The sequence below is a fragment of the Podarcis liolepis genome (assembly GCF_965112155.1).
Source record: "Podarcis liolepis genome assembly, chromosome: 10".
Classification (NCBI taxonomy): domain Eukaryota; kingdom Metazoa; phylum Chordata; class Lepidosauria; order Squamata; family Lacertidae; genus Podarcis; species Podarcis liolepis.
Genome location: NC_139562.1, coordinates 11,766,026 through 11,778,027, shown reverse-complemented (window position 1 = coordinate 11,778,027; position 12,002 = coordinate 11,766,026). Strand labels below are relative to the sequence as shown.

The following is a 12,002-nucleotide window of genomic DNA, read 5'->3' as shown; positions in this document are numbered from 1 at the left end:
CATATATATGCATAGGGGATTAAATAGCAATCTAAGAAGCCATTAACTTTTGGGGAAACTTGTTCCTATGAACATTTTCATTCTCATCATTTTGTATTTCGTGTTTGCACTGAAAAATACGTTGTGGAGTGTACTGAGGAAGTGAAAATAATGAAATCAGGGACAGAAAATAACGTCACTATTTCAGTTGAAACCTGATTGCATAATATATAATCTTCCATTTGAAAAGAATTCTCTTTGCATTAAACATGAAATCAAAGTGCCAGCGGCATTATACTTTCTGGTTGAGTGTCCAGATTTAATATTAGCTATTGAAAGTCAACTCTTTTACCATAATAGTGTTGACATTAATAACCAAGGAAGGGATAACATAATAGTATATTGACCTAAACCAATATATTCTCTCCTCCCGCCATCCTATTCACTATCTTAAGATGAGCAGGTATTTCCCCATTTTATAATTTTCATCTGTCTCCATCCTATTAATTCTTTCTCTCTGTCAAATCCAGCCTTTGTGCTTTTCCTTTCAGCAGTACACGGAAAACCATTTCTGAGCTTTCTTTCAGAAGACATTGGTATACTCTCAGGAGTTCCGCCCATTTCTGAAGATAGAGAGCAAAAGGAGAATTCACAACACGCTGGAACATTACTTTAAAAATCTATCATCAGACATAGATGAAATTCATAAGAACACACCAGGTCTTTCAAAGGCCACGTTAAAAATGGCACCCCATCCCATTCACATTATGTTTTGGCCAAGTCATAGCTGTCAAGTGTCCCTTATTTGAAGGGACAGTCCCTTATTCCAGCGCCATGTCCTGCTGCTGTCCCTTATTGATGGATGTCCCTTAAATGATGTCCCTTAAATTTCAAAGGAAGCAGCTCCTCTCCCTCCCTCCCTGCCGGCCAGGGAGGAGGGAGACTCCAACTGTGTCGCTTGGCTGTGTTGCTCACCCGATAAGAAGTCTAAGAATGACTGGGGGGTGGAGCTTGAATGCCTTGTGTGTGGCTAGTTAATGCAAGCTGAGGGGTTTTTTGAATGCTGGACGCCATTTTGTTGCATGCGCTGCTGCAAACTTTGCGTGCAAAGCCATGCCGGGGAGCCATCTTAAGTTGAGGCTGCATAGGCCTTGTGGTGCATGTGATTCAGATTCTATTCAGTTGAACCTCTGGTTACAAAGTTGGTTGGACAGTGTTCTTGAAGCTACCAGCATGAGTTTGACCAGACTGCAGGAGGACAGGAAGACTGGAGTGCCTGGAACAGGTGAGGCTTCAGGTCCCTTATTTTGGCTGCTGGTCCCTTATTTTCAAGGCTGCTGGTCCCTTATTTTCAAATCTGTAAGTTGACAGCTATGGGCCAAGTTTCCCCCTTGGTTCTGAAATGGCCTGCTCACCCTCTAACACTTTGAAGCCAAAATATGGGGTGCCACTTTCCCAGACAACATCTTCCTGTTTTTTAGGGCGAGAGTATGGTGGCTGTTTTGATTATCTTGCACAATTTCATGCCACGGTCCCCCTAGCACTCTCCAGATGTTCTGGGTGATAGCTCCTACCAGGCCCAGTCACAGCTGCTGGCTAGGCCTGAAGGGAGTTGTAATCCAAAGTGTCTAGAGGGAGCCAGGATGGCAAAGTTGCTCTAAGAATTAGGGGTTGTATGCAGACTTTGAAGGTGGACAGGATGCTGAAGGGAAGAGGAGAAGTTGGGACAGTTCCACTGTGCTTTGTGCAAGCCTGTTGTGCTATGATCCTGGATGGTTACAGGTAACTTAATAGCCACTTTGGCACATAAGCGGTATATAAATTAATATCAATAAACAAACTTCCATACCTCTGAGGTTCTAATACATTCCTATTTCAAATCTTCTCCAACCAGGTTGGGTTCAGGGGCCTCATTAAATTAGGTCAATATACCCCTCCCCTTTTCTCTCGAGGCAATACATAATAAAATGTGTATTGCTAACATTACAAGATTTAGGACACGGAAAAAGAGGGAGGGTGTCTCATTGAACCCAAAGAGGTTTCTTTTTTTTAAGTTCCTGGGTTGTTTTTTTATATCAATGTGTGTGAGCAGAAACACTTTTCTATTTAAATGCCATTTAATAGTGAAGACAATTGGGTTCCTTTCTGTGGCAGGAGTCACATCTAAAGATGTAGACTCTCAATGCCTTAAAAATGGATAGCACTGGAAAGAAAAACACATTGATTATAAAATATCAAAATAATCTCAACTAAAGTCAGGAGAGATCGGAAAGACAATAGCTTTGCAATGCCAATATCAATATTTCTGGAGAATACAGAAGACAGTGACATTTCCATGCACTTTTATATTTTTCTTTGCTCATTATACAAAGCAGTTCAATGACACAGACACACTGTTGGGATTCATTTTAGTACCCAGCATGCTTTGGGAAAGTAGAGCATTGCAAAAGGGGGGGGGGATATTATTCAAGGAAACTGAACAATCCTCATTGGAAAAGAAAAGAGAATACAAAAAAAAGCAAGAAACAAGTGCACATTACACCAAAATGCTTTTTTAGAGGAGATAATCAATACACAGATACAGTATACATAATACAATATAACATGCATTCTCAGATGATTAAATTAGAAGATCCAGAATAAGACATAGTTGACTGGTGAGGCTCTTTTGTGCAAAATTCTGAAAGACCATGACATAAATCACAGACTGGGGTTGGGGGAAGGGACACCTTTATTTAGGCAAGTAAACACTTTCAGTGCAAGCCAAAGATGGAGTAGATATTTGCTCTCTCTCTAGAGAGACTAGTAATTTGTTGTTTTCTGACATAATTTGAATTTTCATTGGGTAGCTACAGTAATAGATGCTTGTATGCAGGGTGAGGGAAGCCCAAACCCCGCCCTTTTCCATGTCGCTGGACCAGTACAAATTTTTGACTGGAGCATGGATTGTTTAACATAATATATACATGTAAAGGAAAATCCAGTGTGTTAAATTTATACGTAGCTTGCCAGATGGGCAAAGTGGTATTTCAACGAACTATATTATTATCTGTTGAATGCCACCATATTGTGAAATAGCAGCAGAGAGATCATCCTACATTCTCAGACAATTAAGGGAAGTAAATGTCAGAGAGATGGGGAAACAAAAGAGCGGAGGGAGCCGGCAGAAGTTTAAGTCTGTGATTGTCATGCGTCTGATCTTCTCCGGGAGAGCATGGCTTTACATTCTCAATCATTTGCACAAAGAAAAACAAAGAAAGGGCAGATGATACAGTACTGTACCTCCATGGTCTGAGACTGGTGCATGGCTTTGATTGCATTCTGTGCCATTGCCCTTGTCGAAAACGTGACAAACGCACAGCCTGTGGGAACAAGGGGACAGGGAGCAGGAAAGACAAAAAAACAACAAGACAGAAGGGTTGGACGCTTGTTAAACCAACACAGTCTACGAGAACGGCCACAAGACGACACTGTTCTCCGTAGTACATAAAATTAAAAAAAAAAAAACCAAACCGAAAAAAGAAAAGAAAAACCACTTCTCTAATTTATTTGGCTCAGCAGAATGCTGGCCCACTGATCTGACCATAGATTGGTAGGGTGGGGAGAGGAGGGAGGAAAGGAAAGAGAAAGAGAGAGGAAGGAAGGAAGGGGGGGGGGGGACTGACTTTGGGTGAGAAAAACGACAGCAACGCTTTGGGGGTGTTTTCCCTTCACCCTTCTAAGCATCAGGGCTTGAAAACCAATGATGGTCTTTTAGATGTATCTCCTATTCCTTGTCGGTCGTTTATTTAAGATGTCCAGGAACTTAGAGGTTATTTGTTTAAAGCCACGGTGAAAAGACTGCTTGCTTCATGGACGGACACATGGTTTAGTAACCAAATTAAGCATTGACCAACGACACAGCAAAAATTACTGTATAAATATGGTGCGTTTATAGCTTAAAGTACTAGTGGGGAGCGGGGCTCTGGTCTGTGGCCGCTGCTTTTGCACTTCACTACGAAAGTTTCAAGTTGACTACACTTTTTAAGATTATACAGGGTGTGTGGGACTGAGGAAGAGGCATAAGTTACATTACTTTAAATAATTCCCAAACTATTGTCAGTCAACTCTGCAAGTGTAAGTGTGTTTGGGTGGAGGAGATTTTGACTCACCCCAAAATAAAACACTGGTAGTAAATGCTTACCAAAAACAATACATGACCTTAAAAGCTAATTGGTCTGATCCAGGCCATCACATTTGCTCAAGCGTGCTCATGTATACGCAAAGATGGGAGCAGGTTGAAGCACATAAATAAATGCAAAGAGTTTTGCCTGTTTCCGCATCGTGAATAGAAAATGACAGCCGTAATTCCAGGGAAAAAATAGAAGGCTGCCAGCCTAGGCGAACGGATAAAATGATTCTCCATGGCACTTTATCAATCTGACTAGCTGCATGGTGGCAAGCATGATCAAACAAACGGACTGCACTGAATGTACCTAATTTGGCACATATTTCTGAAAGAGCCTTTCATTTCCAGTGTTTTGCTTCAACGCCACTCGTCTTGCCACTCTTTCCCTAACTCTTGGCTCATGCTTCCTTGGCCTCCACTTTCCATGCCGCCATTTTATTTTATTATTATATATGGTGTTATGATACCACTGACGACATCATGGCATTGCATCGGATGAGATGATTTCACAAACGTGTAGAAACAAAATCATGTGGGTTGCGAAAGACAATTGTGTTAAATGGCAGTACAGTGGTACCTCGGGTTACAAACACCTCGGGTTACAGACTCCACTAACATGGAAGTAGTACCTCGGGTTAAGAACTTTACCTCAGGATGAGAACAGAAATCGCGTGCTGGAGGCGTGGCGGGAGTGGGAGGCCCCATTAGCTAAAGTAGTACCTCAAGTTAAGAACGGTTTTGGGTTAAGAACGGACGAATAAAGTACGTAACCAGAGGTACCGCTGTACAGGTCAGGGTTGGGGAACTTTTTGCTTCTCTCCCTACCCCCTTGAGGGTTGCATTCTGTCTGGGTTCACATGCTGGTAGTAGGCAGGGCCAGTGCCCAAATTGGGTCTCTCTTTTTCTGCTGCGCCCATCTCTCTCTTTCTCTGTGACATCCCTTCTATCATCCCTTCTTCCTTCTGCTAGGACAGGAGCAGATCACTCTTTCCAGTGGCTTGAACTGGTCACTTGCCAAGAAGGCTTCAGAACTGGGCCCCGGGCCCTTGCTGTTGTGCCAAGGCCAAAGGTTTCCCACCCTTTGCGTAGGCGAAATGAAGCTGAGCACAGGGAGGACAAAAAAGGAGGAAAATGGTATTGAGAAGCAGAAGCCAGGAAAATGAAAGGATGCTGAACAGCGTTAAAACAGTGGGGGGGGGGCATATACAAATGGGCTGGAAGCGTGAAGGGTCCTACATTTGGACTAGGCATGGGCAACCCTGTGTACTTTGGCTTCTCTCTGTTTTTCATTTTTCCCAGTCTTCAGTTTAGTTTTCCACGTTTCCACATCAGTTTGCTGGTTTTTAACAAATTTGCCAGCGTTTCAGCGCCAACTCCTCCCAATATACACATCTTTTGTGCACAGTTTTGCCCAATGCACACATTCTTGCAGGCGATTTTCTTCAATGTATAATGCATTTTACACCCTTGTGCAAATTAATTGAAACAAATCATGTTTTCTATCTGTACTCAAAATGAACACGAAAAGTCAGTTGATCATTATGGTGTCGGAAGCCTGCAGCCAATAGAAGGAATGATGCGCTTGCCACAATATATGGAGGTTCTACAAAAGTGTGTTATTCCAGAGCTGGAAAAGAGGTATCCTGATGGTACCGGGATATTGCAGCAGGACCTAGCCCCCTTTCACACATCGAAAGTGGTGAAGAAATTCATGACACAGCAGCAAATACAGGTACTTGATTGGCCAGGGAATTCCCCGGATGTAGATCCCACTGAGAACTTGTGGGCTATATGCAAAAGTCACTTCTGTGCTGCAGAATGTAGCTCATTCAGGCGCTGATTCAAGAGTGGTACAGGGATCCAAAAATCAACAGCGACTGTTCAAAACTAGTAGACTCCATGCCAAACTGTGTTCAAGCGCTGTGTAAGTGAGTCCCCCCCCCCAATAAAAATAGTGGAGGTCATATCCGTTACTAATGTATGTATATATGAATTTTATATATGTATATGTGAGTTTTGTACAATAAACTACATTGTTTGTTTCAATTTGCACAAGGGTGTATATGCTTCACCACCCCCACTAACATATGGATTTTTAAAACGCACATATCTCTGTAAACATAATTTGGTTGGAGACCCACATCACAAAATGGGGAAAGGTGCAAGCTTTGCAGGATAGCTGTGTTTCAGTTTGCATATCACTTTGGAAATCCAAACCATGTGGTTAGGGTTCCTCCACACGAAGAGGTATCCTGATTGGCCCAGCATTCTCCCTTGCGTAGAGGCATTGATTCATGCACAGGGTCACTGTACCGCTTCTGTGTAGCCAGCAGGGAGCTTGGCCGGGGAGGGCTAGCCAGCACAACACCTTGATCACTAAACACGTCTTTTCAAGGTGTGAGTGGATTCACGTGAAGCCCATTAATGTGGATGTTTGCCAATGCATTTATTTTCCAGTAATTCATGTGGATGCATTCAATGTGCTACCTTTGAAGGGAAAAGTGCAATTCTAGAACCCTAGATAAATGTTAATAGACCTATTCTACATCTCTTGGCTGGCTAGATGATTTGACTTCAGACATCCTGATGGTATAATGTCATTTTCAGGGACAAGATCACATAGATGTTATGTAGAGACTGAAGTTTGGATCTGTTGCTGTGTGAATGCTAGAAATACTGTATTTTCTGGCGTATAAGACTACTTTTTAACCCAGGAAAATCTTCTCAAAAGTCGGGGGTCGTCTTATATGCTCGCTACAGCAGCAGCTCCTGCAGCTAACTCCCTACCAAAGGATAAAACGACAGCAAACTGAATCAGTGGACACCAAGCTCTCTAGATGAAGCAGAAATATGCTTGAAAATTGGCCCCAGAAGCCCCTGGCCACTGGGAAGTGGAGCGGATTTCCGAGCCGGACTGGAGACTGGTTTTTTAAAATTTTATTTGGTGTGCGTTGGAAGAGGGGTAGTCTTATATGGTGAGTATATCCCAAACTCTATATTTTAACTGGAAAAGTTAGGGGGTCGTCTTATATGCCCAGTCGTCTTATATGCCGGAAAATACGGTATTTTTGGAGGTCTAATAAGGACCAGCTTTGGAATATAGTGTAGCTTTATCCCTAACTCCAAACAAAGGACATTTTCACATGTTCAGTCGCCAGCTTTCATGTGACAACTGATAACCAACCTATGACTGACATTGCAAACATCTAGACACCCATGGTTGGGCAGTTGTCTTGGGTATGCACCGTCAATGGCTACCTAACAACTGTTTGCTGCAAATTTCACTTGTTCAGATTGCAGAAGAGATCAGTGCACCAAACATTTGAAAGAGGCACTGGGTGAATTAACTGCCCAACCCCACCCCAAACAGAGATAACTTTCTTCAGAAGCAAAGAGGGTTGGTGCAACTTTGATGCCTTGGAATAAGGTATTTTAAAGTGAACGTTGCGCTCCATGCCTGAAAATGTGTGCCACGAAAGAGCATCATGCTCATGACCTAGATGGAGGAAAAGACAACAGCGGAATGACAGGCCTTGGTGGGATGGAATTTGCCCTGTTTCTACCAAATTCTGTAAATTGTGGAGATCGATTTTAATGCTGCTCAGCTGGTTTTCACTTTTCACTTAGCCTTGTATTTAAGCAATAATCTGGTAGACACAGGATAGAAGAAATTGCATGCAGGCGAGTGTATGGGATTTCATGGAGGAAAGTAAGCGAGGGGGTGAAAGAGATTTAGCATTCTGCCGCTTCCTCTGTTCCCAGCATAGAAAGGCAGTGGGTTGCTACAAGAGGGCAGAAATCTCCATCCGACTTCTGCCAGCAGCCTAGTAAAAGATTTTGCAGGCCAGTAAATGTCTGTGAACTTATTTACACGTCTGCCTTAGTTCTAACTAATAAAAACGTCATTTGAAATTTGCATTTGTTCTTACATTCTCCAAAGGTGCCTCCCACAAAAAGCGGATGCGAAATAGTGCAGATTCAAGATGATTTCACAGCAATACTGAGACATACTAAAAGCTTAGCTATCATAGCTTAGCCTCATTTTGCTTGTGATCTCTAATGACTTTAAAAGTACATTGATTTTTTAAGCTTTTTTTTTTTAGCCTGGCATTGTTTGGAAACTTGGGTTTTTGTTTTGTTTTGGGAGAAAAATAACAGCATGTTCCACTCAATTTCACCCAAACATCATCATGATTATTATTATTATTACTACCGCTACAACTTAAAAGGTTTCCAAATGAAGCAAATCTAAATACACAGACAAAGGCTGAAGCACATTTTCATTATAGACCTGAGGCATGAAAGTTACAGCAAACCAAGACTATTTTTTAAAGTTTCAATATTCTTGCCCCCGTGGTCAACCAGCAAAACGAAGAATATATTTTACAGTCAAACAGACTGTTTTATGGAAAGCAATATGTGAATCTAAAACATTGCTGGTTTTAGTTTTGTTTCTGTTTGCATCTACCTGGAAAGAATATCAAGTCAGGAAGACATTAACATTTTAATTGAACAGCATAATGGTCTGGTGCAAATGCAGTTCTGCCACCTTGCAAACCATAGCTTGCATATCAGAGCCAGTGTCAGGTATGTGCCCTCCCTCTTTGGTCTACTGGAGTGCCTTGACATTTTACATAAGTTGGCAGTGTATAAACACTACTATTTATAAGTAAGTAAGTAAGTAAGTAAGTAAGTAAGTAAGTAAGTAAGTAAGTAAATAAGTAAGTAAGTAAGTAAATAAATAAATAAGTAAATAAGTAAGTAAATAAATAAGTAAATAAATAAATAACCAACCAACCAACCAACCATGGTCAAGCTTGACCAGGTGTCTTTTTGACCAGGGTTTGCAAAACTATTTCAAACCATGGTTTCAAATTCTGGTCAAAGGAGGGGCTCCCATACCATGGCACTAAGCAGTGGTTAAGGTAAAACAAGGAAATGGAAGGGAGGAGTGGATTTTTTTCCCTGGAAAGTGGGAGAGGTGTATGCATTGCTGAGATTGGCTCTCCATTTGTAAACTATGGTTTGCAGTATTGCGCCCACACTGGATCACAGAGGAAGCAATGTTTGCTTGAACTCAAAGCTATTATGACATTGTCTGATTAAATTCTATCAATGCATTTTAACATCATACACTGCATTTTATTGCAAACATTAAAGTCCTCAGCACCAGGGAGGACAATATTCACGTAGGAATAAATGGCATAGCTTAGTACTATCATCAAATTTGAATATTAAAATTATTTACTAAGAGATTATGCTAATTTGTATTTTTCTGATACAGCCGATCGGCTGGTCATATTTTAACTGTTTAGATACATGACAGGTTTCTGCAGGTATAATCCAGGAAACATTTTTTGGGGGACAATTAAAAATATTCAAACAAATTAACAACTTTCTATACATAATTCTAGACAAATAGGTGTAGTAGTAGTAAAATGGTAAATGGTCTACAGTACCTCGGCTAGACTCCATATTGAGGCTGTGCACTAAAATTAAAGAGGTCCAAATTTACCATCAGTCTCAAAATCATCTATCTTTAAAACATTACTCATTATAAGCAGATAAATAAGGGTTACCCATCTTCATTCTCTCAGCTGCAGCAAAGTCGTTACACAAGGTAAAGGCTTTGATGCAGCAGCTCCCAAGTTATCCAAGCAAATTGTCCACTATTTCCCCATCTTCCCAGGCTTTCCCCTTCCCAGTTCTTGAGGGTCGCTCCTGCTCTCTGCTCCTTGGCACTTATGAAACAGCTAGGCACCGCAGTCTCTTACGTGGGCTTGCCCCCTCTGTTCGTTCCTCTAGAGAAACAAGTACAATTCTGTATGATTTCTTTAGAGCCATGGTTCTGAGCAGCAGACTTTGTACCATTGATGGTAGGGTGCAATCACCCACCAAAGGCCGCTCAAGAAAAACGAACTCTGACCACATTTCTGCTCATCTCATCTGCAGCCCCATGCCCCAGTTTTCCAACAGGCAGATGGCGTAAATAATAGATCTATCCCAAGTCTTCTCAAGAGCATGGGGATTAGTATTCCCTTTATTCAAGGAAGGAAGTGATGGGTACATGGAGGAAGACAACAGCAGCATGTGGAAGTATATGGGGCAGAGGGGGCGCATGTGTGGAGACAATTAAATGATTTACTGGAAAGGAAACAACACTGGAGAGAAGCAAATTGACTGGTTACAACTTCTGACAAAAAGCCACAATCCACACACAGGCCAGATGAGGGAACACCTGAGAGTTAGGGTACATGTTCCAGCATCCATGTGGAAGACACTTGAAATGTGGTCCATGTAAAAGTTGCCTCACTCTGTGGCCACAACAAGTGCTGTGGCTCACAGTGCAGGCATAGCTGTCAACCGTCCCTTATTTGGCAGGAAAGTCCCTTATCCCAGCGCCGTGTCCCGCTGCTGTCCCTTATTGATGATGTCCCTTAAATTTCCCGGGTTTCAAAGGAAGCAGCTCCTCTCCCTCCCTCCCTGCCGGCCAGGGAGGAGGGAGGCTCCAACTGTGTTGCTTGGCTGCGTTGCTCACCCAGTAAGGAGTCTGAGAACGACTCGGGGGTGGAACTTGCATGCCTTGTGCCGATCAAATCGGCCGTGTTGCCTGGGGACTCGCCTTTGCTCAGCGCTTCCCAGCGGAGAGGTGACGGTGGTTTTCCTTGCTGTACCCCCTTTGCTGGTTTGCTGTGCTGTGGGAACCACCGCTTGAGGCTTCATTTGGCTGCTGGGCTGGCTGGGCTTTCTGCCTTTTGCTTGGGAGCTGGTTGACTAAAATCCCTTATTTTGGCTGCTGGTCCCTTATTTTCAAATCTGTAAGTTGACAGCTATGAGCGCAGGTTGCCACCATCATGTTGAGAATGATCATGGTAACGATGGACATTGCTGGTGGCCACTGCATGCAGAGGTGACCCATCACAAGCTCTTCCACATGGTAGTCTGTAACATGCAAGCCAGACTGAAGGTAGGTATGCCTAGCTCCAAGAACCAGCCTGGGGCACATCTTCCTGACAGGGGGCAGCTGTAGCCTTAGATCTGCTCTGGCAGCTCCTGCCCAGGTTATAATTTTACTATGAATTACAGTCAGCGCGTGGGACACAACTTTAAAAGAGGAAAGAAAGCATTAAGGAGGAAGTAATTTGTTGAGGAAATAGTTACTCCAGCTATTTCCCCCTTTTGCCTAGGAATTTCGCTCCATGGCAAAATGACACGCAATACTGGGGCACAGGTCTGCTACTCAAGATGACAGCACTAGCCTGCGATCCCTCTGAGCTCTTCATAACATCTGATGGAACAGATCTCAGTGGTCTCAGGTTCAATCCTCGGCATCTTCAGATAGGGCTAGGAAAGACTCCTGTCTAAAACCTCAGAAAGCCCCTGCCAGTCAGAGTAGGGAATACTGAGCCAGCTGGGCCAGTGTCCTGACTAGGTATAAGAAAGTTCCCCATGTTCTTCCTATGTTTAGTCTTACCTGTGCTGTTACCCCAGCCCCTGCCTTCTGCCAGTGGCAGCCAATGGTATGGTACAGGGATGGAGCCATGATACAGGTACATCTAACTGAATCTGACTTCTTTTGGCAGTAACCCCATGTCTTGTATGGCTTGTAGTTCTGCTCTCCTCACTAACTTTCTTAGTATATGCTGAGCTGGCATACAGAAGGCCAGAAAAGCTTTAGCAACGTGCAAAACGACAGCGAATCATTAAGGTACAGTTTATGCATCCATCACATTTTCTACAACTGAGGGTGACTCCAGACTGTCACTGTTTTGCAGGCCGGATTCAACGGCACATCAGCAAGTTCCGGATGCACAATTGAAATGGAGTTTGGTGCTCTCAAGGTAACCATGCTGCT

At 42.9% G+C, this 12,002-nt stretch overlaps 1 protein-coding gene across 50 annotated transcripts in view; it reads right to left on the bottom strand.

Moving 5' to 3' along the window:
• Positions 1-12,002, bottom strand: part of CELF2 (CUGBP Elav-like family member 2) — a 547,342-nt gene that overhangs the window by 66,040 nt on the left and 469,300 nt on the right. For 28 of the 50 annotated variants that reach the window (XM_083461309.1, XM_083461275.1, XM_083461281.1 and 25 more), the window contains 2 exons: positions 9,607-9,636; positions 3,262-3,341 (listed from right to left, as the gene is read on the bottom strand). In XM_083461309.1, coding sequence (XP_083317435.1) covers positions 3,262-3,341; positions 9,607-9,636 — 110 coding nt within the window. The remainder of the gene's footprint in view (positions 1-3,261; positions 3,342-9,606; positions 9,637-12,002) is intronic. The other 22 variants (XM_083461288.1, XM_083461267.1, XM_083461268.1 and 19 more) reach the window with 1 other exon arrangement.